Genomic DNA, 27073 nt, shown 5'->3' on the forward strand with positions numbered 1-27073 from the left:
CAGTTCCCTCAGTCCTGAATGTTGCCTCCCTGGACACCAGGACCCACATTTAACACATTCTCCCAGGCTCGATTCAATGCCACCTCTCCTCCAAAGTCTTCTGTGAAGGACTGCATGTTCCAAAAGCAGCCACAGCAATATTTCCAGTCCCACATGCACTGCCAGAACCTTGCCTCCCCTATCAAGAGGTGGAGTCTATTTCCTCTCCCCTTGAAGCTGAGCAGGCCCCTACACTGCAGAAGTCGTGTAGCCACTAGCGCACCCCCCCACACACACACACACACTCATGCTTGCCCCTTGGGACCGCCACACTGTGAGGAAGACCATGCCACACGGAGAGGACATGTGTAGGTGTTCTGCCCAACAGTGGCAGCTCCGTGGACAGCCAGCATCAACTACCCAACATGTAAGGGAGTGAGCCTTCAGATGGCCCCGCGCCTAGAGTCAAGCTGAGCAGAGCAGAAAGGTGCTATCCCCATCCAGCCCTGCTCAAAATGCAAATTCAGGAGCAAAAGAGATACTGTTTTAAGCTACTACACTTAAAGCAGCAATAGAAAAGCAGAACACTCTTCATGATAATCCTGCCCTGAAAATCACCCTCTGCCTCCTCCAAAGTTTGTTACATGGGGGTTATTCTTCCCCTACTGCTAACCTCTGCCACAGAGAGGGCGATTCTCACACACAGGAGGCTCTCGAGTAGCCGTTGACTGACCTACTGAATAAATGAAAATTAAGACTTAATTCCTCCTGAAAATCCGTAGAAGAACCTAAGAACTCTCTGTAGCACTTTTAGAGCTGATGTGATTTAGTTAAGTTGGGCCAATCACCAAGATGACTGTGACTGGTATCTTTAAAACTGATTAATCAAATTCCATTTCGGAGAAAAAGAGGATACGTTCTGCTTCTGAGCTAGAGGAAAGGCCCGACAGGACAGAAGTGGGTGGTGTAGGAGTACGGCCATGAGCCATCGTGGCCGGGCCTGGTTTCCAAGTGGTTGGTGCAGCTCTGACAGCGCAAAGGCTCCGCTGCCTTTTCCAAATAAAAGAAGCGCCTGTTTCTACAACGTTTATTGTATAGGTGCCTTTTCATAACTCCAAATGTCTCTTCCTTCCTTCCCTTTTGTAAGCGACAATAAGAACTAAACCTGGACCCGAATGTAAGCGGGGCGAGGGCAGGTGCTCCAAGGCGCCTGCTCAGGAACCAGCCAGGGCCCCGGAGCCCGGCCAGGACCTGCATCTGCGGGGAGGTTACTCACGGTAATACCACCGAGGCGTCGCTAAGCACTTCACCTGGGCACGGCCCTGTCCCTCAGCCTTTTGCGCCTGGGTTCTTCTTTCTGCAAACACAACGTGGCACGTGCTGGTTGGCAGCCAACCCGACGCCAGCACGCGTCCCGTGGGCCCCACCGAGGCGGCGGCACCCGTGACGGGCCTCGCCCCGTGGGCCCGCCCTGCCCGCCCGGCCCAGCCCGGCCGCGTCTCCGCCGCCCTCGACTCACTGTCCCGCAGACGGCGCTTGAACGCGGGGTCGCCACGCCGCTTGCGGTCGAAGTAAACACAGTAGCCCAGGAAGGCGACAGCGCCACAGGCCGCCAAGGCCGCCAGGAGGCCGAGGAGGGTGCGGACGCAGGGCATCCGGCCGCGGGCGTCCCACGTGCTGAGCGTTGGGCGCGGGCCCGGGGCGCGGGGAGCCGGGCCAGCCGGCAGGGGGCGTCGGCGCTGTGCCATCTCGGCCGCGGGGCTTCCCGTGCCTCGCACCGCGGCCAGCGGACAGAAAGGGAAGGCGAGGGTCCCAGAGGATGCGTGTGGGGAGTCTCACCTCCACTGAGTGGCAGAGCTCTGTTCCAACCCAGGTCTGTCGCACTCCAAATTCTGAACCGCACTTACTCAAACATACGGTGGTCCGTATGCCTACGACACCTATTCAGGCGAAACACAGTATGTCTGGAATCTGGTTAACTGGGGAACTGGATCCTCCTTCGGCCTCTTCTCTCACCTGCAAATTTAAGTTGACTTTGGTCATCCGGGTCACAGCACTGTCCACTGAGCCCCTGGACACTGACTAGCCCCTACTTCCCAACCTGGTCTGCCTTGTCACCTGAAAGAACTCAACAGTCCAAAGTCCCCAGCCGTTTAACTCTATAGCAGGAGGAAGGGGACATTTTGAAATAATAATATTTGGCCTAAAAACAACAACAACCAATGTGAGTTTGGCTGGGTTGGGCAGGACAGCCAAAAGTCCCAGAACAAAACCAACTCTGAGAGACCCATGACACTAGCCTAGATGATTTTCTTCCCAATATTTGCCTTATTCAGCAGACACAGCAGGAAGAATAAAGGTAAGACTTTACCCCAAATACCAGACTTTTGATTTTTATATAAGCCAAAGAGAAGGCATGAGCTAGATAAGGACTGAAAGAACTAAATAATTTCTCTTTTGTTAGACTATTCAATTGCTGCCTACAATTTACTGATATGACTAGCGTGTGCCTAGCAACGTGCTTGTCACTGCTGCGACCACCGTTGGGGCGGAGAGGCAGTCCATGCCCTCACAGTTCAAGGGTTAGCAGGTTCAAGTTATGTATAATTGTTTTCTTGACTACTCTGTTTCTTCCTATGATCACCTAGCTTTTTAGTTGGGAACTTGGGCTATTGTCAAAAGCTGATTGTAAACACAAACAGGAGAGAGGACAGCATCAGAATCCAGTGTTACTGGTGATCTGGGACTGGTTTTCGTTCAGAGCTTGGGGATGGATTTAGCCTGTTTCCAAAAGTTGTTTTTTTGTTTTTGTTCTTTTTTTTTTAGGCTGACTGCTCTTGTCTTATAATAAAACCACTCTACCGCCTTTCCGTCCCTTCCTGTCGTTCACTTCCACTGATTTCGTCATTAATCCCTGTGGTGCATGGCGCGGGATGGGACCAGGGAAACTGTAAAGATAAGGTGGGTGTGCCAAGGACGAAGTGAACAGTTACATATAAAGGTCGGAGAATTAATACAACAATGAGAAATAAACAGATTACTCAAATTGAAATTGCCAGAGACCATGTGGGAAACTGAAAAATTTTCAAACAAGTTTCTATGGTAAGTGTAGATTTTACTTCTCAAATATAGACTCTACTCTTGCTAATTTGGTCATCAGAATTCCTATAACGCTTTGGTCATTTTCCAAATTGAGGTAGCACTAAAAATTGTCCCAAAAGTATAGCTCTATACTGGATGATAGCTCTCTTTCTTTTAAACAGCTTTATTGAGTTATAATTGATAAAGTTAATTGCATATTTTAAAAGTGTACAATTTGATACACTTGGACATATGTAGACATCCATAAAACCATCACCAAAATCAAGACAGTAATCATAATCCATCACCCCGAAAAGTTTCCTTAGGCCCATTTTTAATCCCTTCTTCCTCCTTTCCTTCACCACTTCCCTCACCATCCCCTGCTTTCTGTCATTATAGATTAGTTTGCATTTCCTAGATTGTTGTACAAATGGAATCATACAATATGTGTTCTTTTATTGTCTGGCTTCTTTCACTCAGCATAATTATTTTGAGATTCATTCATAATTATTTTGAGATTCTTTCAGTGGTTCATTTTTACTGGTGAGTTGTATTCCATTTTATGGATACACTACAGTGTGTTTAACCATTCATCTGTTGATGGACATTTGGATTGCTTCTAATTTGGGGCTATTACAAATAAAGCTATTATAAACATTTGTATGTAAGTCTTTTTTTTTTTTTTGAAAGATTTTTAATTGGGGAAGGGGAACAGGACTTTATTGGGGAACAGTGTGTACTTCCAGGACTTTTTCCAAGTCAAGTTGTTGTCCTTTCAGTCTTAGTTGTGGAGGGTGCCATTCAGCTTCAAATTGTTGTCCTTTCAGTCTTAGTTGTGGAGGGCGCAGCTCAGCTCCAGGTCCAGTTGCCGTTACTAGTTGCAGCGGGTGCTGCCCACCATCCCTTGTGGGACTCGAGGAGTTGAACTGACAACCTTGTGGTTGAGAGCCCACTGGCCCATGTGGGAATCGAACCAGCAGCCTTCAGAGTTAGGAGCATAGACCTCTAACCGCCTGAGCCACCTGGCCGGCCCCCTGTATGTAAGTCTTTATATGGACACATCTTTCCTGTTCTCTTGAGTAAATATCTAAAAGTGAAATGGCTGGATCATATGGTAGGAGTATGTTTAATATTTTATTTATTTGTTTGTTTGTTTATTTTTTAAATTAGTGTACTGGGGTGACAATTGTTAGTAAAGTTACATAGATTTCAGGTGTACAATTCTGTATTACATCACATATAAATCACATTGTGTGTTCACCACCCAGAGTCAGTTCTCCTTCCATCACCATATATTTGATCCCCCTTACCCTCATCTCCCACCCCCCACCCCCTTACCCTCTGGTAACCACTAAACTATTGTCTGTGTCTATGAGTTTTTGTTTCTCATTTGTTTGTCTTGTTCTTTTTTTGTTTCAGTTTTACATACCACATATCAGTGAAATCATATGGTTCTCTGCTTTTTCTGACTTATTTCGCTTAGCATTATAATCTCAAGATCCATCCATGTTGTCACAAATGGTCCTATTTCATCTTTTCTTACCACCGAATAGTATTCCATTGTGTATATATACTACAACTTCTTTATTCATTCATCTATCGAAAGACATTTTGGTTGTTTCCATGTCTTGGCCACCGTAAACAAAGCTGCAGTGAACATTGGAGCACACTTGTCTTTATGTATAAATGTTTTCAGATTTTGGGGATAGATACCCAGGAGAGGGATTGTTGGTCATATGGTAATTCTATTTGTAATTTTGTGAGAAACCTCCACACTACCTTCCATAGCGGCTGCACCAATCTGCATTCCCACCAACAGTGTATGAGGGTTCCTTTTTCTCCACGCCTCTCCAACACTTGTTACTATTTGTCTTGTTGATGATAGCCATTCTGACTGGGGTGAGGTGATATCTCATTGTGGTTTTTATTTGCATTTCTCTGATGATTAGTGATGTGGAGCATTTTTTCATATGTCTATTTACCATTTGTATGTCCTCTTTGCATGTTTAATATTTTAAGAAGCTGTCAAACATTTTTCCAAAATGGTTCTACCATTTTGCATTCCCATCAACAGTATATGAGAGTTCCTCCATATCATTGCCAACATTTGGTATGGTCAATCTTTTTAATTTTAGCATTTTAGTAGGCATGTAGTGGATTCTCACTATGTTTTTATCTTGCATTTCCCTAATGCCTAATGATATTGAACACCATTTTTTAAAAAAACCTTTTTTTTTAGAGAAGTTTTAGATGCACAGCAAAATTGAGTGGAAAGTACAGAGGGTTCCCATATAGCCCCTGATCCCCCCCCACACACACAACCTCCCCTCCTACCAACATTTTTTACAATTAATGAGCCTACATTAATGCATCATTATCACCAAGTCTGTAGTTTATATTACGGTTCACTCTTGATGTTGAACAAATAGATAATGGTTTTGACAAATGTATAACAACATGAATCCATCATTATATTATGCAGAATAGTTTTACTGCCCTAAAAATCCTGCACTACACTTATTCATCCCTCCTCCCACCCCGATCTTTTCACTGTCTCCATAGTTTTGCCTTTTCCAGAATGTCATACACTTGGAATCATACAGCGTGTAGTCTCTTCAGACTGGCTTCTGTCACTTAGTAATATGCATTTAAAGCTCCTTCATGTCTTTTCATGACTTGATAGCTTATTTCTCTTAGTGCTGAATAACATTCCATTGTCTGGATGTACCACAGTTTTATTAATTCACCTACTGGAGGACAGTGGTGAATTAGATTCCACTGCTTGGAAGCAATCTTGGTTGCTTCCAAGTTTTGGCAATTATGAATAAAACTGTGTGCAGGTTTTTGTGTGGACATGAGTTTTCAACTCATTTCAATATGTATACGAAGAATCATGATTGCTAGATCATATGGTTAAGAGTATGTTTAGTTTTGTAAGAAACTAAAGATAGCCAAACTATCTTCCAAAGTGCCTGCACCATTTTCTCATTCCCATCAACAATGAGAGTTCCTGTTGTCCCAAATTCTTACCAGCATTTGGTGTTGTCAGTGCTTTGCATTTTTGCATTCCAATAGGTATATAGTGGTGTCTCTGTTGTTTTAATTTGCATTTCCCTGATGATATATAATGTGGAGCATCTTTTCATATGCTCACTTGACATCTGTAGATCTTCTTGGAGAAATGTCTGTTAAGGTCTTTGGCCCATTTTTAAGTAGGGTTGTTTTCTTATTGTTGAATTTCAAGGTTTTTTTTGTTTGTTTGTTTTGTATATTTTGGATAACAGTCTGGTATGGTCTGAATGTTACTTCTTCCCCCCACCCCAAATTTATATGTTGAAATCTTAATCCCTAATGATACTATGAGGTGGAGCTTTTGGGAGATGGTTAGGTCATGAGGGGGGAGCCCTCATGATTGAGATTAATGCCCTTATGAAAGAGGCCCCACAGAGTTCCCTAGCCCCTTCCACCCCAGACCACCTTCACCTGACCATGCTGACACCTTGATCTTGGACTCCAACTGTGAGAAATGTTTACTGATCAGCCACCAGTTTATGGTATTTTTGTTACAGCAACCTGAACAGACTAAAATAGTCCTTTATCAGATATGTCAGATTTTCTCCATAAATAAGAATGGCTTGTCTTCTCATTCTCTTGATGAACACTTTATGTATGCTTATTTGCCATCTGTATATCTTCTTTGGTGAAGTGTATGTTCAAATCTCTAGTCTATTTTGTAAAATTGCACTGTTTTTTAACTGTTGAGTTTTGAACAAAGGCTTCTGGCCAAGGAATTCAGTCTTTGGTAAGAATGCAACCAACCATTAAGCTTCCAGGGAGAAGTGTCTTAGGAAAGCACTAAAATAAGGGAACAAACACTAGACTTGGGGATCAGAAGAAACAGGCTAGAGTCGTAATTCTGCCACATACTATTCCCTTGACCACTGGAACCTGTTTTCTACTGTGTCAAAATAGCAATGCTTCTTTCATAGGATAATATGAATGGACCTTGTTTCACCAAGAGGGTTCTCTGTTCTACCAGTTGTCTTCACTTCATTGTGAAATAATTCACTGGGTGTTTTTCCCCCAATTATGACACGTCAAACATAGTAAAGGATCGAGAATAATATGATTAACACTCAATTTATCAAATCCTAGCATTTTGTCATATTTGCTTTACATTCTTGGAGGAGTGAACAAATACCCCTGTATACCCTCCCCAGCCTGGTTCATTTCCTTCGGAGAAAACCAGTCCTGAATTTGTTGTTCATCATTCACACTCATGTTTTTATACTTATGGCTCCATAAACAAAACCAATGTATTATATTGTTTTGCATTTTCAACTTTTGTAACATGTATGTATCATTTGACAACTGGCTTTTTTTCACTTGCTTGTTTATCCATGTCGATATATTTATATTTAGCTGTAGTCCATTCATTTTAACTGCTCTATAGCATTGCAATTAATAAGCTACCTTTGTCCATTCTTCTGTTGATGGGCTTTTCTTTCTTTTTGTTAATATAAAACCATGCTGCAAATAATAGTCTAATGCAAGCCTCCTTAAGCATATACAGATTTTTCTTTAGGGTATGTGGAACTGTTGGGTCAAAGGGGGTATGCACCTTCATCTTTACTAGGTATTATCAAATCCAAAATAGATGTATTACAATTTATACTTGCACTAGCAGGGCATGGGAGTTCCCATTTCTTTACATATTGTCCAACACTTAAGGTTACTAGACATTAAAAATCTGTGTGACATCATTAAGGAAATGCAAATCAAAAACACCTTTGAAATATCATTAGACACCTATTAGAATGGCTAAAAAAAACCCCACAAAAACTGACAATATCTAGTGCTGGCAAGTAGTGTAACTGGAACTCTCGTATATTGCTGGTGGGAATGTAAAATGGTACAGCCATACAATCCAGCAACCTTACTCCTAGGTGTTTACCCAAGGGAAATAAAAACATATGTCCACACAAAAACCTTATGTGAATATTTATAGTGGCTTTATTCATAATTATTAAATGTCTTGTCATAAAGAAGTTTTTAATTTTAATACAGTCAGATTCAGTTTAGCTGTTTATTTGAAAGCAAGTTTGGATAGGGTCAAAGGGAATTTGAGAGCAGTTAGCAGTTGGTGGGAAAGGTGCCCCATCAAAGCAACACTACCAGGAAAATCGGAATGCATCCACAACTATTTTGTCAAAGCTAAGCTATTATAGAACTAATCTTGGAGATCATGACTACATCAAGGAAACGGTTAATTCTAAGAATCGCTTATGGGACTGCCCAGGCACGTTCACACTTGGAAACCAAGAGAAACTTCAGCAGTTGGTCACCCTCTATCAGAGAGCAAGAAAAGGGCCTCTGGAGTTTAAAAAATGTCTTAGAACACAGCAGAAAAGAAACTAATCGTAGGATTTACAGATAAAATATAGGATGCCCAGTTAAATTTGAATTTCAGATAAATACATCTTATATGGGACATACTTATACTAAAAAAATTATCTGTTGGTTATCTGAAGTCGAAGTTTAACCAGGTCTTGTATTTTTATTTGCTAAATCTGGCAATCTTAAACTGGTGAGGAATTGACTCACATTGTCTCGTTTAATGGAACTTAGGTGTGAGAAGAAATCCAATTGCTTGTACAGAATAACAATTTATTATATTTACATGGAAGTTCCTTAAGCTTTTCACAATAGAACTTTTCAAAATGAATTTTGCATGATAGAGTACAAAATGAGGACAGCTTCATAATTATGTTAACTACAAATTCCCAAATTATAACTAAACACTGCCCTTCTCATTCTGTTTAAAAAGATATAATGGGTCTACATGAATAAAAAAAGGTGTTTTGTGCTTCTCAACAAGGAAAATGTTATTTGATTTTGTAATAAAATGTAGAGGACTAAAAAAATATTTGTACTCTGAAAACACTAAGCATGTATTTGTTAAAAATTCTCCATTAGGGCAAACTCAATTATAAGAGTCTTTCAACCTTCACTAATGATGAATGCCATCGCATACTGTAGTCTTCCTGTAATGGGATAAACATCTGTGTGTCATCACATGAAAGTAATGAAAAGAGGGAAGAAGAAACAGGAGGAAAGAACAACTCAGTTTAAGAATAGTTTAAGTTGGAGATTAGACTGTGAACAGTAAGTCTACTGTACACTTTTCAAATGATATGTTAACATTATCACTTTGTGAAAAGAACCCCAGTGACCACTTTTAAATGTCTGACTTTGTACATAAGGATCACTAGTAAAAGCCAGAAACAATATCAATTCAAAAGTAAACATAGTTTTTGACCATCTTACAACTATGACTAAGGAGTATGCAAAAAATTGAACATCTAGTAGGGTAGAAAGATACGTGCGTAAGTAAACATAATACAAGGTGACTTGTCAAGGAAAATAATACAGACTGAAAGTGCTACTAGATATAAAAGAGGGTGATATTCTGGTCATGGTGACAGGGCAGCAAAAGCTTCATGGAAACGTAGTTGCTGACATAGCTCTGGGTAAGCAGGGATGAGAGTCACAGGGGTTGGTGGTGGGGACAGCGAGTGAGACAGGAGGTGGGCAGGTGAAGGTTTGGGCAATGCCTGAACAGCTCTGCGTGAGGTGGCTCCTGCCTCAGGTCTATTCTTGTCCTGGCTTACTCCACCAATGTCTCCTCCCCATGTGCTGGGAGCACTTTACTCTCCATAATCTCTCTGCTCCCATTTGCTTAAATAATTTGTAATCGTGACTGGGCTCAGTTTTACTGTTGCTTTCTCTGCAAAGCTTTCCCAGACCACCTTTGCCTTCAAACTCGTTGGGCTGTGTCATCTCACGGTGCACCAAAACTTTGTCTGAGTCACACCTGTGGTTAAGAATTACGTATTAACGATATAACATCTACCTCATTAGATTATACATTCCATGAATACAGGGACTCTTTTCTCTTGTTCACTTTTGTGGCTCTTGAGCCTTAGCACATAGAATATTGATGAATCAATTCTCGTAATAGTTTTTATGTGTGGTTGAATATAGCTTCAAATGCTTTAACAATGTTGATAGCTGTGTTAAATTACAGGGCTTATAAGAAAGGTAGATAAGCAAATTAATAGCTTAATCCATATAAATTTCCATAATTTAAAGCAATTTCATAGGAGACATAGTATATATGTGCTAAGTACAAACATCTTTCCTAGTGAAGGACTGGAAAACTAGAAATTTAACACCAACAACAAAAATACACAATGGAATACTGACATAGAAATCACCATAATCTTCAAATAACTTAATTTTAATAGACAGCACCTTTCATTTTAGATATTAAAGAGTGTCTTTATACTTTTAACTTTTTTAGTCACATGCAAAACCTATCTACTCAGTTTAGCTAAACTCAAAATAAACCCAATATTTGAATTTAATACCTAATCAATATTCACTTATTTTCATAATCTTTGAATTTAATACCAAGTCAGTATTCATTTTCATAATCCTTTCCAGCCCCAAATAAAAGAATTTTAAGTGCCCATATACCCATTCAATGAATGTATACTTTTGCTCTCTGTAGCAAAGTCCCACTACTTCATTACCACAGTTACACAATTAGAAGGGACAATATTCAAGCTGATAATTAGTTATCTCAGGTTTACTGACTTGCTACTGAAGGAAATCGTTACATTATCTAATGTGTTCATCTTGCCTCCTAATTCTAACTGGATTTGAATGACACTTTTCATTTTTATAATTAAGCATTAGAAATGTTTTATTGTAAAGACTGAAGAATATATGCTTTGTTTTGTGAAGTCTGCTTTTCCAACGGTAAGTTACTGGCACTTAGGAAAAAAACAATCACTTCAATGAAAACTAAATATAAAAAGCCTATGTTTAAAACATGGCCTTTATTAACACTGCCCACTGAGCTCCATTTTTATTTTACATTGAAATACTTATCCTTTGCAAAGAAAAGACAGAAAAGTGCAGTTTACAAGAGTACTTGTTTTGTTTTTAATTCTCTGCGAAAATGGAAGGAATTTGAATCACAAGTTCACAATGTGGTAAAAGGAAATTAAGAAACAATGATTTCAGTAATGCTATGCCATCACTAGTGTTTGGCTCTGACTTTGTTCTTGTAAATCAGATCCTGATATACAGTCTAGAGCATCTAGGTTATTACTCTACAGCATATTAAACACGGAAAAGGCGGTTTAAAAAAAACCCCTTCAATGTACAAACATGAATTTAAAAACTGATTTTTAAAAATCACTTTTTTACATAATGTATATGGCAAAACTGCTTTAAATACATGATTTTGGAAGACTTATTTACAGAATGTATCAGTCTGTGCAACAATTCACAGACATGGTATACATAGTTGTTTTATTTAGTTGTTGCATCTCAACTTTGGGAGATATAAATTTATTCGGCAGTACGGCAAACATAAAAACTGTGACAAAGTATCTTAAGGGCAACCAAAAATTTGATCCTCAAAACAGTTTAAATACTAGGACTGCCAAAGTTTCTAAAGGAGGACATACTTTAATGATCCAGATGCCCATTTATAGTTCTGTACTGTTTGAAGCACTGAGACAGACTCCCTTCAATACAGGCAAAGCTACTGGATGCAACCTCCTGTAAAAGGGACAGCTGAGAGCTATTGTCATCCAAAGAGTAAATTAACCTAGATTTTTCTTTTTTTCAATTTTATTAATATTTTAAAAAATACATAAAAATACAACATCCAATGTCTGAATAAATATATTTAACAAGTTGCAAGATAATACCTTATTTTACACAAAATTTTCAGCTTTAGAAATCTTGTTAAATAACTTCATTGTTGTTATATATTTCATTTTTGTCTTTTTGTAACAAAATAAAAACTCTGAAATTACATAGAAAAAAGACAAAATATTTTTGTCAAGGGATAAGATAGTCCACTGAAAACTTATTCACAATTCCACTGTAAACATTAATAAACATTAAAATATTTGCATAATTGTGTGCTCAAAAATCCTATAAAAAGTGGAAGACTTATTACAACTGTAGTTTTCAGTCAACTACACTTCCTTTCACAATTTATTTTGTCCCATTTACACCTTTAAACCTGGGCACACTGCTGAACATATACTTTGGCAGTTCTAAATAGCAAGTGCTTCCACAAAAATAAAAAATAAAAACAACAACAATAAAAAAAACAAAAACATAAACCCTCTATTCACCAAGTGTTCAAATACATCTTAGTGAAAGTGCAGCAGTAACTATTCAGCTGGATAGTATTTTGATGTTTATCATGTGCACTTGCTTGTCTATGATTTCTGTAACACCTGAAAGCTTTATTATACAATTTCAAATTTGCTAAGTGCCCTTTTTCTATCTTCACAAAAAATGAAAAAACAAAATTGAGGAAAAATTATGACAAATATGGCGGGCTGCCTAACCTTCAATTGTTAATCAGCTTTTTTTTTTTGCAACAGAAGAAAAGAAAAGAGAAGGGAATAGATACAATCCAGCCTGAAAGAGTAGATGGGATATACTTAGCAATGTCAAACCAGTTGAGTGCTTTCTGTGGTTGTATTTCGGAGTTTGGGGATTTATGTCCATGGCAGCAAACCGCTGGGAAGGCAGAGAAAACATATATCACCTGCATTCTACAGCAAGTACATTTTGTGGGGGAGATGACGATGAGGGACTCATTCCAGTGTCTGACGAAGCAGATGACATGGAGGCTCCTGCATGAGACACTGTGGAATCACAACAACTGCATTAGATTAAAAAATTATCACACAAAGATACCCAGCCACTGGCAAGGTAGAAATAAATTTCTTAACACTATTCATTTCTATTATAGTCTTCTTAAATGGTGCATGAAGGAATAACAGACTGTCAGCAAAAAATTTGATAGGCTCAACTGAGTGGCTCCATCTGGTCAGTAAAGTAACTCAGTTCAAAAAAGGCACCATAAAATGTAAAGACTGAAGAGATAGAAACTCTTAAACCCTCGACTTGAAAGATCTCTGGAAGGAACTTACCTGGCCCCAATCAGAAACAAGATGAACCACAGATAAATTCCCACTAACACATTCCTGAATTCACCTATCCCAGAGAATTTCTTGTAACCAGCTAACCCCTGGCCTCCTATCTTTATCCTGCCCTGACACATGACGGACACAACATCCCCATAAGCAACAGTATTTCCCTAGGTCAGGCATCAGAATCCTGGGGATCACGAAGTGTGGCTGTGTGATTAGAAAGAAGTCCTCACTTGACTGTAACATGTTCTCCAGGAGGACATAAAATGGATTAAGGATCACTACTCTAAGCATCAGTTTTTACTTTTCTTTGCAAAGCTCTCCTGTTTCCTGCCAATCTTTGCCTAATTACTCTTCTATTTAAAGTTTTAATTTTGTCTAAGTATATCGCTTTCCATGTGTTTACTACCAACATGACATGTAACTCATTACTACAAATTCTAGCATATACGATAGAAGTCTCACTTTAATAGCTCACTTCACACTACAAAAAACTAAGAGAACAAAAAAGGGAAGACCATAGTAAAGAATCTTTAGTTGACTGAAACTTATATCACCTTTAAGAAACTCAAAGCAACTCTTTGGTCTTGGCTGCAGAAGCACGATGACAAAGGGAACATCATCATTCGGAAAGCGCTGCATTAAGTCGCACAATTTATGCTGCCGCGGTGGCCCTACGGCCTACCACCTTCAGAAGTCTACCTGCGGCAAATGTGGCTACCCTGCCAAGCAGAAGAGAAAGTACAACTGGAGTGCTAAGGCTAAAAGATGAAATACCACCGGGACTGAGCGAAGGAGACACCTGAAAGCTGTACGCCGCAGATTCAGGCACGGATTCTGTGAAGGAACAACACCTAAACCCACAAGGGCAGCTGTTGCCGCATCCAGTTCATCTCACGGATTTCAATGATTAGTCACGCAGTACAATTTTTGGTTTTAAAATAAAAAAACAAAAGAAACTCAAAGCAGTTGAGGATTCTCTGGAGAAATTTCAACTTGTTAATTATCTCTTTTTTCTTTTCATGTTTAAGAGTTTTGGAAAGACTTGCTATTTACAGTACTTAAAGAAAAGGACAAACATGGAAATCATATCCCTTTTATCCCAAACATATCCCTTTCTGTTTGCTTCATCATGTTTCTAGGAATTAAAAACTGTTGGACTGGGAGTAAAATGATTCAAGGCCACATGACACAGGCCATTCTATCAATTAATTCATCCTCTCTCTGCCATAAGCAAAAAACTTCTCAGTACGGGCAAGCCTATCGGGTAATTTACCTTTTTTTTTTTTCCTTTTTTTATTTTAAAAGAAAGAGCCCTCCTTACCTGTTCATCCTATTTTTGGAACAGTTGCTTTCTAGGGCTGCTATGCAATTGTCATTCTAGAGCTTCCATACACCATTACTTTGAGATTTTCCTTACTGTTACTGTTTTCTATGTGGGATTCCACGTTTCCTGGATCTCACATTGTCTTCCTGGCTTGGCTTCTAGTTTCTAGTGCTACCATTAAGAAACCTGACATGAGAAAGCAGATGCTGTTCCGAGACCCACTTTTTTTGTCTTTGTATGTACCTTTATTTGGTAAGCTTTTGGATCTCTTTTCCATAGAATTCTGGAATTTCATACTGCACTTTGGTGTAATCCCTGCCCCCCCCACCCCCCTTTAGACAGAGGTCACAGTCCTTTCAATCTTCTATCCCATATCCTTCAATTCTGAAAATTTTTCTTTTAATATTGCTCTGATAACTTCCTCCTGTGTTTATTCAGTACTTTTTCTAGAAATCCTACGAATCAGAAGTTGATTCTCCTGCCCAGATCCTATACTTCTCGTTCTTCTCTCCTATTGTCTTTTCGACTTTCCACTGGGATTTCTTTAGCTTTGCTGTCTAGCCCTTCTACTACTTTTTTTAAATTCCTGCTATCATGTTTTTAATTTTAAGAGATCTGTCTTGTTCTCTGAATTTTATTAATTCTTGTTTCAAGACTGCAATATCTTTCCTGCATCTCTGGATATTAATTATAGTGTGGTATTTTTATATGGTACATTGTCTGTTTTCTCCAAGTTCCTTTTTATTCACACTTTCTACTTGGTTTCTGTCTTTATGTACAGGCTTTCCTATACGGTCTTGTGGCTTCCATATCCAAGAGAGGGACATTAAAAAGCTAACTGGAAGCTCTGCATGAGCATGCAATGGTTTTCAATGATGGGCACTGCACATGTAGTGATTGGTAAGGATCTTGCTTTTTGGTTCAGGAATCTCCAGATATTGGTATATATATTAGATCATTTCTCTTAGGGTGTTCAATTTCTTCAAAGGCATCTTTCAATCTCCTCCTAGGAATGAGCATAAGCTTGGTTTTCAGCTTTTGGGGAGCCAACAGGATAAGATCTTCGGTTGGAAAAAGGATGAGTCTCACCATTCAGTATTGCAAACTTTTGCTCAAGTTCATTATTTTTGGTGTAGCACTTAACTCTCACCTTCAGCTACGGCTGGTGTCCCTGAATCTACAATCCTATTGAGCCCTCTCACACTCCAATAAGTTAATTTCCTATTTTCTGATAGAGTTGTGGGAAAAGGTAGTTTGCTGCACACGTTGGAACAAAAGGATCCAATTTCTCTTTCCATTTTCAAACAATCTCAATTTTTCAGCCTGACCCCATACCTCTGTCTTCTGGGGTGATGTAATATGAACTGTCTTGCTTCTTGTTTTGTCGCATTGAAAGGATAAACAAGCTTAGGTTTTAGCATTCCCTCATCTGCTAAGACAGTTACAGTAGTTTATCTGCTTCTCAGCTTCCAAAAGATTGCTGTTGACATTTTTTGTCTGCCATCACTGCTGTCCCATCCTCCTGTCTTTATGGGTCTAGGGCTTATTTTAGTGGGGCTTGGGGCTACAGGAGGTACCATATTTCCCTGAAAATAAGACCGGGTCTTATATTAATTTTTGCTCCAAAAGATGCATTAGGGCTTATTTTCAGGAGATGTCTTCTTCTTTCATGTAAAACAATCTAGAATTATTCATTTCTTCATGTATAAAAATCTACATTTATACAAATACAGCCATGCCATCTTCTTCTGGAACATTGTCATAACTCTCCAAACCCTGAATTCCAGCTTGAATTTCTTGCAACTCCATTTCCTATAGAACCATCAGCCCCAGTCTTTCACTTCCAGCAACAGAGCTTTCCTTAAATGAGCACTTCTTGTCCATGTAGCCTGCTCATAGTGCATTGGCAACACAGCTGTCAGTGATTTTATCCCGTGAATTCTTTACCCAAGTCACGGCCTCTTGCAGGCTGGGTTTCACAAAGTTTCCACGCTGCTTTCTCTTCATTGTATTTTCAATGTAGTCATTGATTTCCATGCGCAAATGGTCCTTGAAGGGCTTGTTTATTGCAATATCAAGAGTCTGGAGATAGGCCGTCATTCCTGCGGGAATCATTATTTGATCTAGTCTTCTCTCTGCAAAGAAGTTCTTCACCCGTCTAGTGAGTGCTGTCTGAATCACAGATTAGCAAACCTTTTTGGCTACCTCACAAAACAAGTGGCAGCATTAAATCAACCCACTTCCTTACAACTGCTGTGTGCACAGGCTTTTTTGGTTTCAAGAACATAAATGCTTGAAACACATTCAACCTTATCTTTCTTGCCCTCAGTGATGATTAGAGGTGGGGCTTTCTTTCCGTCCAGATGAATTGCCAAAATACAGGTAACACATGCACTTTCATAACCAATGGAGGGAATGCAGATTGACGAGGCACCCCTCTGATCAATTGTCGTTTGAGATCCTTGGCCCATAAACACTGCAGTTTCACCCATAGCAATCATGTTGGAGAGTCGGCATTTAGAAACATCGATGCCATCAACAAAGGACTTGAATGCAAGTGCAGTTTTAATAATTTCAATATTTTCCAGCTTGAACAGTGTTGTCATCTTAGAGACAGTTCGTATCACTGAAGGAAGCCATCCAGCCAGTGCTGTGACGCTTTGAATTCTTCTGGGGAATATTTCTAACTGTGGTGCCATTGCAAGGGCAAATGCTTGAATATCAGCCCTGCACACAACCAAAGCCTCTGTTTTCCTGTCAGCAATCCCTTCACAGATGATGTCTTCCAGCTCAGGAAATAATGGTTGCTGACCTGATCCACACTTGCGCTTCTTAGCATTTCCTTTGTCCACATGTTGACTGAGATTATCGTACTCTGCTCTCCATTTTTGGACCATTCGGAGATCCAACGCCTTCTCTTTGCAGAAAGCCGTAAGATTCTTGCCCTGGGAGTCCTCCATGATTCCTTTCTTTAACTCGACAGAATAGCTCTTTCTTTTTGCACTCATCTTGTCTGGGGGTCAAAATATTATTCCCTTTAAATCTACCATTAAATCAAGTGTTAATTGAAGACTTACGAGACAGGAGTAGCAACAAAAATGATGACAGTTGAGAATGATGGTCCACACAAAAGCGATGAAAAATTGCAGGCACCAAAATTCAGAAAACGTTTCATTATTTCACACGAGTGCATTAAATACATCCGGTAGAACACACGGCGTATTGAATTATGAAGGTTCATATTAGACACAACCACGTCTGTTCATTATCAAGTGCGCACGTTATTCGTGCATTGTGCCTGTACTCCGATTGGTCATTCGGCAATAAGTCTCGAATTCATCTGTTTACATAGGTGTTTACCTCTTGTCCAAAGGCGCCCACTTGGGTATTTAAAAATACTTATTTATAATTTATGCTATTATTTAAGTATTAACGTCAATAATATTTATATTTAATTATATATTAATATTATTTTATAATTCAATACGTCCATTCTGTGTTGCAACGGACATATTAAATGCGTCCATCTGGCTGACAATATTAACTGGGGCTTATTTTTGGGGTAGAGCTTATATTACGAGCATCCTGAAAAGCCATGCTAGGGCTTATTTTTCAGTTAGGTCTTATTTTCGGGGAAATACGGTATGTCAATGTTTAACTAGAAGTCAATCATATTTTTAAGATCTAGGTCAGACACTACTCTCCCTCCATGATTACGCCCACGTCATCTCTCCTTCCACCAACTCCTATACATTTTTCTTTTGTTGTTTCAGGTGTATACTTGTTAATATCACTTTTGGGGACCTTATCACACACTGTCCCACCAGACATTAACATCTTTGAGATCAAGGTCTGTATCTCATTCATCTCTGTACTTCCACCACCTAGAAGAGGGCCTGCCACAAGGTATGTATGCATTAATGTTGTTCAGCTGAACTATCTTATATAGTAGTTGCTTAGGAAATAACTTATGAGCCCAACAAGACAATCTCTTCGACAATAAGCCATATGCCCATTCATGTTGGTGAATCTCATAACAAATATAGTGCCTGTTAACAGGCAGCCAATACATTTGTTGAGCAAACAGTGAATTTAGAGGGAATAAGCTCTTCTTGAGAACCCACCACATTTAGTAAAATCACACATTTTGTAAACAGTTCATAGTCCCTTTCAAGAGTCTCACTCTGATTAATTCAGTTGTTGACTCACTCACTTAAACAATAGCAACAAAGAAGAAAATACCAGAAAATCTGAAAACAATAATTAATAAATGTATACTATATTTAAGGAGTAACAAACATAAATCTTCTAAAATGGTAGGATATATACTTGAAAAATAGAGGGAAGAAAAATTATAACTAAATTACCTTCTCTGTCTTTCTTTTTTAATCTTTTTCTCCTCCGGTCAATGGTTGCAACTTCCGACTTTAAAGACATGTAATATTTTCTGATTTCCTGCAGTTTTTCTTGGAGAAAAGAGATCCTCTCTGTACTGTTCATATTATCTAATTCATCTAAAAAGGAGAAAAGTTAATTAGGATTTTAAAATAATTCTATGAGGAAAAAAGATGGCAGTTCTATCAGAAGTTCAACTCATAAATCATCAAAAGCTTTAGCTTATTAAAACCTACCATATTAAGCTAAATAAAGTTCTATAAACAGGGAAGACATTAAATTCAGAAATAAGATTTCTTTATATATCCCAAATTTTCTATACTAAATATTATTACTTGGTGTATTATTTAAATGATCAGAGAAACAAAACATCAACACACAGCAACTCTGATCTATAATTGTAGTTGTTTATTCAAATAGTTTCTTTGTATCATTGGTTTCCTTTTTTATTATTTATTGCCAACTGCAATACTAGCAAGGGTGTTTAGTTTCATTGATTTATATAAATCATACATGTCTTATTTCATAACTGGAGATCTTCCTCCAGTCAATTATTTATCAAGTTAGTATAATGAAAAGGTGCAGATTTGTATTTAAGATAACAAGTGGTAATTACTGACAATACAATATGTGGAAACCTAAATAAATGAGTCTGCTAATCATTATTCCTTATTTTGACATCTTAAAGTATACATCACTTCACAATATACATTCAGGTTTTCTATAAGCTTCTTACTGAGTTGAAAGCTCCACTTATATGTCCTAGGGGATGAATTCGGATGTTTTTCTCTGTGTTTATCTTTTTCTCCATCTTTGATGTGCGGGGATATTCTTGCAGGAGATCGTGCGAGCTTCTGTGGCTTAGATGCACTGAGATGCTTCACTGGCGTACATTTACTTGAATTGTCTAGGGCAGGAAGATCTTCACTATCGCTGCTTTGTCCTATAATAAGAAAAAATTTACTCTGAGATTATAAATGGTAAAAATCTCAAATATCAAAATACAACAGACCCAGCAATTATACTTTTTGATATCCTACAGAAATAAGTGCATAAATGCACAAGGTTTTTAACAGCAAAAAATGGGAATCTAAATCCCTACCAATAGGTTCACAGTTAAAAATGATACACTATTGAATACTTCGTTAAAGTTGTTAAAAGAATGAGCTCGAGTTCGTAAGAACAAAAATGGCAAATTATCCAATATATATTGTTAAAGGAAAAAGCAAAGTTATAAAACAATTTGGATAGTATTGCCTCATTTATGGTTAAAACAAAACATAAAAACTACCCAAAGGAAGACCAACCCAAACTACATATATGAAAAAGCAGGAAAAAAAGATCTTGATGTATACACATCCTTTAACGTACGTGCAACATGTAAGCAGATGTTTGCCACTCTACATCCCTCCTCAACAAATTTGTACTTAGAGATGTTTGGTTTTCACTTAATAACAAACTAGAATTCTTTTTTTCCCCCCAATCTCTATTCCCTACTGGCACCCTACTCACTCTCAAAAGCCAACCTTGCTTTCTACTGAAAAGGCAAAGTTGAAGGTTACACACTCAATTTCCTAGCCCCTCTCCTACTTTACTGCCCTTCTTTTGGCCTCAAAAAGAGGAGACTGTTTCTGGGCAAACTAATCTCTTCAGCTATACTCTTAAAACGCTTATAACTATCTACTCCCAGCTCCTCTGAAATTCCCAATGTCAATTAACCATCTTCTTTTGTCTTCAACTTCTTTTCCCACCATTTAGCAACATGCTTAGATGTTTCCCACCCTTAGAGACAGGCAGGGGGGAAGGAAAGGCAAAGTTCTCCCTTTAGCTGGCACTTCTTACCTTCTCGATAGGGTCAAATTTCTTGAAAGAAATCCTTGTTATCCTGATTTCCACACCTAATCACATCCCTGTGCTCTTGTTAGGGTCCCAAACATTTACAATCGCCAAATTCAATGAACATATTTTAATCCTATTGAATATTCCACAGCATTTGAAACTCCTTTTATTCAAACCTACTAGTGTTTACTGATTTTCATTTATCTCCGATCAGTTTCTACTCTAGTCTTCCTGGCCCATATAAAAGGATATCCCACACAATTCTACTTTTGGTCCCTTCGCTTTTCATTTTATAACTCTCCCATAGCAATCTCATCCACTTGCAATCCTTTAATAGCTATGGTCTAAAAACAGACTTAGAAATAAGCTCCAGGCCTCAGTTTTCCTAATACCGGCTACTTCTAACTCTACATCCCCTAAATTACTGTTCCAACGATCTGCTGTTAGTCCTGTATTCCATATCAGTTAACCAGTTCCTCATATCCAACTAATAACTGAGTCCTAGTGATTTTATTTTCCAAATCTCTTTAATTCATTCCTTCTTTCAGTGCCTTAGTTAAGCCAAAGATTCTTTCCAAAAAATAAAACTGATTCATTTCCTTTCTTCCTTTCTTTTTATCTTTTTATTTTGAGACAATCTTCAAACTTATAAGGAGTTACCAAAAAAATGTTTTTCTGACCCTTCTGAAGGTAAGTTGCCCTACCATACTTGAATACTTTAGTTTACTTCTTATAAACAACAACACTCTCCTTGTGTTAGTTACCTACAAATTAGCCCAAAACTTAGTTGAAAACTAAATGTTGAGTATTTCACACGGTTTCTGAGGGTTGGAATCTGGAAGCAGCTTGGCTGTGGGGTCTGGCTCAGGAGATCTTGTGAGGTTGCAGTCAAGCTTTTACCTGAGGCTGTAGGCTCTGAAGAGTTGACTGGAGCTGGAGGATATGCTTCCAAGATGACTTACTCACACGGCTGTTGGCAGGAGGCCTGTTTCTTGCTTGTTGTCGGCAGGGTTTGCTCACTTCCTCAACACATGGGCCTCTTCATAGGCTGTCTGAGTGTCCTCAAGACAAGGCAGCTAACTTCTCCCAGAGAAGAGATCCAAGGGAGAGCAAGGAGGAATCTGTGGTGCCTTTTATGACTTATTCTCCGAAGCTGTATTCTATCACTTCAACTTGGTTAGAAGTGAGTCACTAAATTCAGCCCACATTCAAGGCAAGGGAATTAGGCTTTGCCTCTTGAAGGGAAGAGTATCAACAAATTTGTGGATATGTTTTTAAAACCACCACACGCTTACAGAACCATAATACAACCAAAAAATCAGGAAATTAACCAAATATATTATTATCATCTAGTCCTCAGATCCCATACAAGTTTCTCTACTTGACCGATAATGTCCTACTTGACTAGGATCCAGGTGAGAATCATCTACTGCATTTTGTTGTCACATCTCTTAAGTCTCCTTCAATCTGGAACAGTTCTTCTTTCTTTGATTTTCATGACCTTGACACTTTTTAAAATTACAGGCCAGTGATTTTATAGAACATCCTTCAATTTGAATTTATGAGTGGCTTCTCGTGATTACATTCAGGTTATGCAACTTTGAGAGTAAATCACAGACAGATGTGCTACTATGTTCTTCTTGTTGCATCCTGTCAGGTGGTATAGGGTTTCAGTTTGTCCCATTATTGGTGGTGTTCACTTTGACCATCTGAGTAAGGTGTTATCCGCAGGCTTATCCACTGTAAAGTTACTCATTTTCCCTTTATTAATTATTCCTGCTACAGTTCTAGTCTTATCTCCCATCACTCTTTTTCTATACACTTGTATTATCCAGCCTCTGTCTATATGTGGCTACTGAAAACTTGATATGTCTTTTATCTTATATAAATTACATGCTCCTCCTTTGGCACATGTATCTATAACCTAGAATTTCCCTTTCAGACTTGAATGAAGGCAGGTTTTGGAGAGAAAGCTTTAATTTGTCAAAATCAACCATCTTTATTTCTACTATATTCTATGACTTGATTTTATTCCTTATTGTACAGAAGTCTGTTTTTCAATGTAATCTATTCATATTTATTTAATAACTTCCTATTTTTCAATAAGAATTTTATTTCCTCATGTTTTAAATTGACCATGACACTATTTAGAAACCGGCTTTTTTAGATTAAAGGAAAACAGTCCATTCAGAAATGTAAACTTAACCTGCTGTTACCACCACAACAAATGTTATTTTTCTTTTATTCAAGTTTTCCAAATATTTTCCTAATATTAAATTGCGTTACATAAGAAATACAAATGAAATAAGCATAAAAAATAACCACAGCTATCCCAGTTTTAAATAAAATTGACAAGCACCTCAGATTAAAAATTAATGGAAAAACGGCTATTTTCAGAACATAATAAACCAACTTTATTTTTAAACTGACACAAATGATTAAGCCACCAAACTGTTGAAAATACGAACACTGTACTAAAATCAGCATTGAAAAACACCAACCTGTTCCATTCTTTTCATTTTTGGCTATAGTACTTGTTCGCTTTGGGGTACGCTTTTGCTTTTTTGCCAATAATCCACAATTTCCATCACTTGGCCTTTTCTGACCTGAAATAGGGGGAAAATTTGAAGAAAGTCACGAGCAATAATATTTATTCACCTACCTATTCTACACGAATTTCTTTACATATATTTTTTTTAAAATGTGGGATAGGGAACAGAGGGAGAAAAGGAGGAGGAAGAATGGCTGCATGGATGGATGGATGGATGGATGGAAGGAAGGAAGGAAGGAAGGAAGGAAGGAAGGAAAGAAGGAAGGTAGGAAAAGGAAAGGGAAGGAAAGGGGAAACAGATCAAGAGTTCCTAAAACTCTTAATTTACTAATTTGTAGTTTTAATCTAAAGGCTAATTTTCTTCCTATAAAGTCCTTACCCTTCTCTCTGCTCTCTCGCTCTTGAACAATTATACTACAGGTACCAGAGGCAACGCTGGCTTCAAACCCATTTGCTGATTCTCTCTCACAGAGACCTTCTTGAGATTCTTCAGCAATACTCTCAACCTCAATGGTTACATCACTCTCACTTTTTACACTTCGAGATTCATCTTGACTGAGAGTAAGTGGTGAAGCTACTGAAAAGTTGTGCTGTGCTACAGGAGGTAGGGCAGGTGGAACAGAAACAAGAGCGGAAGACTCAGCGCTTTCCACGACTATGTCCTCAATACCAGTCTTGTCCTTTTCATCCAAATCATCCAAATCGACTTCGTGGCAAACCAAGGTTTCAGGCCCAATCAGAGGCATTGCGTCCTCTTCTTCTTTTAGTGGAGTATTTACAATTTCTTCAGCTGGACTATCACATTTTTCACTAGTCAACTCTTGAATGCATTGGTTTGACTCTGCTATTAATGATGGCATTCCTTCATTTTCTATTTCAAAATGTTCCAAATTTAAGTTTTTTACTCCCTCAGATGCAACACAATCACTGGTCCTTTCTTGAGATATGCTATTTGTCATTTCCATTCCATTCTCAATTCTTAGTTTTTTCTCTGGTGATTGTCCCAATATTTTCCGTTTCAACTTTTTTTCTTTTGCACATTGGTCAATGTCATCTTCAGTAGCAGAAGAAAAGTTTTTACTGTCTAACGAAGAAAATTCTAGACTGTGTGTTTCCATATGAGGTTCATTTCCTGCTTCATCTTGGCTAAAGGACGAAATCTTTATAATTTCTAAAGAAAGATCTTTTGTCTTGCTTCGTCTTCCCTTGCCTTTAGGGGATTTTTCTGCCTCTTTCTTAACTTCTTCTACTTGTTCCACTTTATTTCCAAAAATCTGTACTATTTGTTCATTCTCTCCAACATCTAACTTCAAGGTTTCTAAAGGCTGCATTTGAGTCCTATCGTTTTCCTTTAATAGATGTGCAGCAATCTTTGGATTTTCTTCATCTAGTTTATCATCATTTAAATTTTCGTTTTTTTCTAGTTCTTCTTTAATATCAGGAGAAAGTTCTTCATTCATCAAATTCTTTTCTAAAAGGTCTTCTGTTTCACTATCAGATGAACAAGAGTCTGCAAGAGGAAATATTATATTAGGAGGGTTTCTATCTTAATTACCAATATAATTTTATAACAAAGATTCAAAGACAAATAAAACTCTCAATCATCTACCTCTGAAAACCTATCTATATAAATTTCTGATATTAAATAAATCACAGATTTGTACCAAAAATGTGTGTTGGGGGATTTCAAGCTAAACTCCATGTAAAAATACATTACATAGAAAATTTTATTTTAATTCTGTAAAAGAGCTATATTGCAGTTTTCACTAGTATCTATTTAGTCTATGACAATGCTTAGAAAAAGCAAAGGACTAATACTGAGATATGAAGTTATAAAGTGGTTTGACCTGAGATCTACTATAGTCGGTACTGATGAATGTGATGGCCATTTTGTGTCCTTAGAAAGGAATGTGACATTCTACTTAAAATAATTCTGAAAAGAAGACATAAGCAAAATGGGAAATTTGAATTCTCAAAACTTTAAATACTCTTCTGATTCAGAGACATGAAAGTATAGGCTAGCTACCTTTTTGCAAAAGAAATCATTCTTTAAGTCAGAGAATTTTTAAAATAATAAAGTAGGGTTCTAAGACAATATAGGTGCTATAAAATATAAAAATTCTGCCCACATGGTGATCATATTCTAAAGAAGTTCAAAAAGGCAAACTTAAATGTATTTTGTAAATAAAAAGGTATATAATTTTATTTTGTGATTGTACCATATACAGAATTTAGAATTCATTTGTTCTCACGTTAAAAAAAGACTCCTTTTATATGTAGTTTAACAAGACTACTATGTCTAGTTTTGTAGGTTGTACACTGCACTTTGGGACATGCTATCTCACTTTGTGACATCTTGTTTTGTGTAGTATGACAACCTTCCAGCAGATGGCAATAAAGAGGAGAAAAAATGTCCTAATTTGTACACAAGCACCATATGGACTAATGGCAATCCTATAGTTCAGAATAGCTTTTTCCTGGAAGGGAGGGAACTTTTTATATAAGGCAACTATTTAACATTTCTTAAGTTACATGGAAAAACATACAAAGGTAGAAAAGTGGGAAATATCATGTAAATGTAAAATATGTTCATCTACACTCATCACAAAACATGTCTATACCACATCTGTTTGTGCTCTTTCAACAACACTATCTCAGCTTAGTTGAAAGATCTTAGGTGACAGCACTGAATTACAGGAGACACTGGTGCATACTTTCAAGGACAGCGCAGCATGCAGTAGGAGCATGGCTTGTCAACCCATCCTCTATTCTAAAGTAGACTATTCCTAGAAAAAGTCTTCCTAAACTGAAGCAAAACATCATTAAGTTTCAAGTAAAAATGATATACTAAAATAAGCATTTTCTTCAAATCAAATTTTGTAGTTTAACTTATATGAGATTAAAAACCTAGATGACTTTCTATGAATCTCTCACACAACTGACATTTTAATATTTATATTATTGATTTTTTAAAAATCAGTGATCCTCAAAATTGAGCACCTTCCATTCCATTTGACAGAAGTGAGCTGTCTGGCATATTGCTGCGAGCACTTCTGGTACCTGATTTTCCTTCACTGTTTGGAGTCTTAGACAAACTATACGGCAAGTTTGATGAAAGAGTAGATTTTAAAGGAGGTCGTCCCCGTTTTGACTTCTGCCTCTCCTCATCCCTCTTTTCATCCTTTTCACCGTCTTCTTTATTCTGGGTAACAACAACAAAATATATGAGAAGAGCCAATGCCTTATGAAAAATGAACATTCTACTTCTTCAAGGAAAACTATTAACTCGAAAAGGTTAGATATTTTATATGTTAACTCCTACTAGGTGCTTATAGAGAAAATGATTTTCTAGCATATTTTGTACCTATACGAATATGATGTTCTACAATTCGTGACACTGCAACTGTACTGTGAAGGTCAGAACAGGTGCATCAGAATACTGTACAAATACTCTGCACTCTCCTTGTTCCTTATCATTTCCTGAGGAAGAGGACGGGTGTCTACCATAAAATAGACAAAATACCGGGTTGAAAACTGAGGGGGTGGATGAGGGTACAGCTGGCCAGCAGGTATGTGTTTTAAAATTTATTAATAATATTAGCTTCCAACATTTGAAAGTCAGATTTCACATTTAAAACAATAGAGGTGTCTTGAAAAATCCTAAAATCTGGCAACCCTGACTGCATCCAATGGTAGAATGGTTAATTCCACCCTCACCAGACGAGGAGCATGTCTTGTTTTGGTCACCACCAGTCCTAGTTTCCCTTTGACTGTCCAGCCTCTATAGGCATGGCCGTTTGAAACCAGCAGTCCCCACGGGATGCTGGTTTTCACCTTTCCTGAAATGATGTGGGAATGCGTTTACAGTTT

The 27073-nt window shown here is 38.0% G+C and overlaps 2 protein-coding genes and 1 pseudogene across 10 annotated transcripts in view; 1 reads left to right on the forward strand and 2 right to left on the reverse strand.

Annotated features, from left to right (window-relative positions):
- KIAA0586 (KIAA0586 ortholog) overlaps window positions 1-2034 on the reverse strand; it is a 121042-nt gene extending 119008 nt beyond the window's left edge. For 2 of the 7 annotated variants that reach the window (XM_074327424.1, XM_074327421.1), the window contains exons 1-2: window positions 1499-1600; window positions 1256-1336 (exon numbers count right to left, since the gene is read on the reverse strand). Coding sequence is in view for 5 of the 7 variants with exons in the window: in XM_019725811.2 (XP_019581370.2) it covers window positions 1290-1336; window positions 1499-1727 (276 nt within the window). In the remaining 2 variants the exon portion in view is untranslated. Of the gene's footprint in view, window positions 1-1255; window positions 1337-1498 lie in introns of all 7 variants that reach the window. The other 5 variants (XM_019725810.2, XM_074327420.1, XM_074327419.1 and 2 more) reach the window with 5 other exon arrangements.
- Window positions 2035-10945: 8911 nt separating this feature from the next.
- ARID4A (AT-rich interaction domain 4A) overlaps window positions 10946-27073 on the reverse strand; it is a 58780-nt gene continuing 42652 nt past the window's right edge. For 2 of the 3 annotated variants that reach the window (XM_019725802.2, XM_074327428.1), the window contains exons 19-24: window positions 26204-26405; window positions 23583-24713; window positions 23154-23258; window positions 19550-19756; window positions 18786-18932; window positions 10946-12803 (exon numbers count right to left, since the gene is read on the reverse strand). In XM_019725802.2, the coding sequence (XP_019581361.2) occupies window positions 12700-12803; window positions 18786-18932; window positions 19550-19756; window positions 23154-23258; window positions 23583-24713; window positions 26204-26405 (1896 nt within the window). In that variant the 3' untranslated portion in view covers window positions 10946-12699. The remainder of the gene's footprint in view (window positions 12804-18785; window positions 18933-19549; window positions 19757-23153; window positions 23259-23582; window positions 24714-26203; window positions 26406-27073) is intronic. The other variant, XM_019725803.2, reaches the window with a different exon arrangement.
- Window positions 13696-14001, forward strand: LOC109444407 (large ribosomal subunit protein eL37; annotated as a pseudogene).

Source organism: Rhinolophus sinicus, linkage group LG03 (assembly GCF_036562045.2).
Source record: "Rhinolophus sinicus isolate RSC01 linkage group LG03, ASM3656204v1, whole genome shotgun sequence".
Lineage (NCBI taxonomy): Eukaryota > Metazoa > Chordata > Mammalia > Chiroptera > Rhinolophidae > Rhinolophus > Rhinolophus sinicus.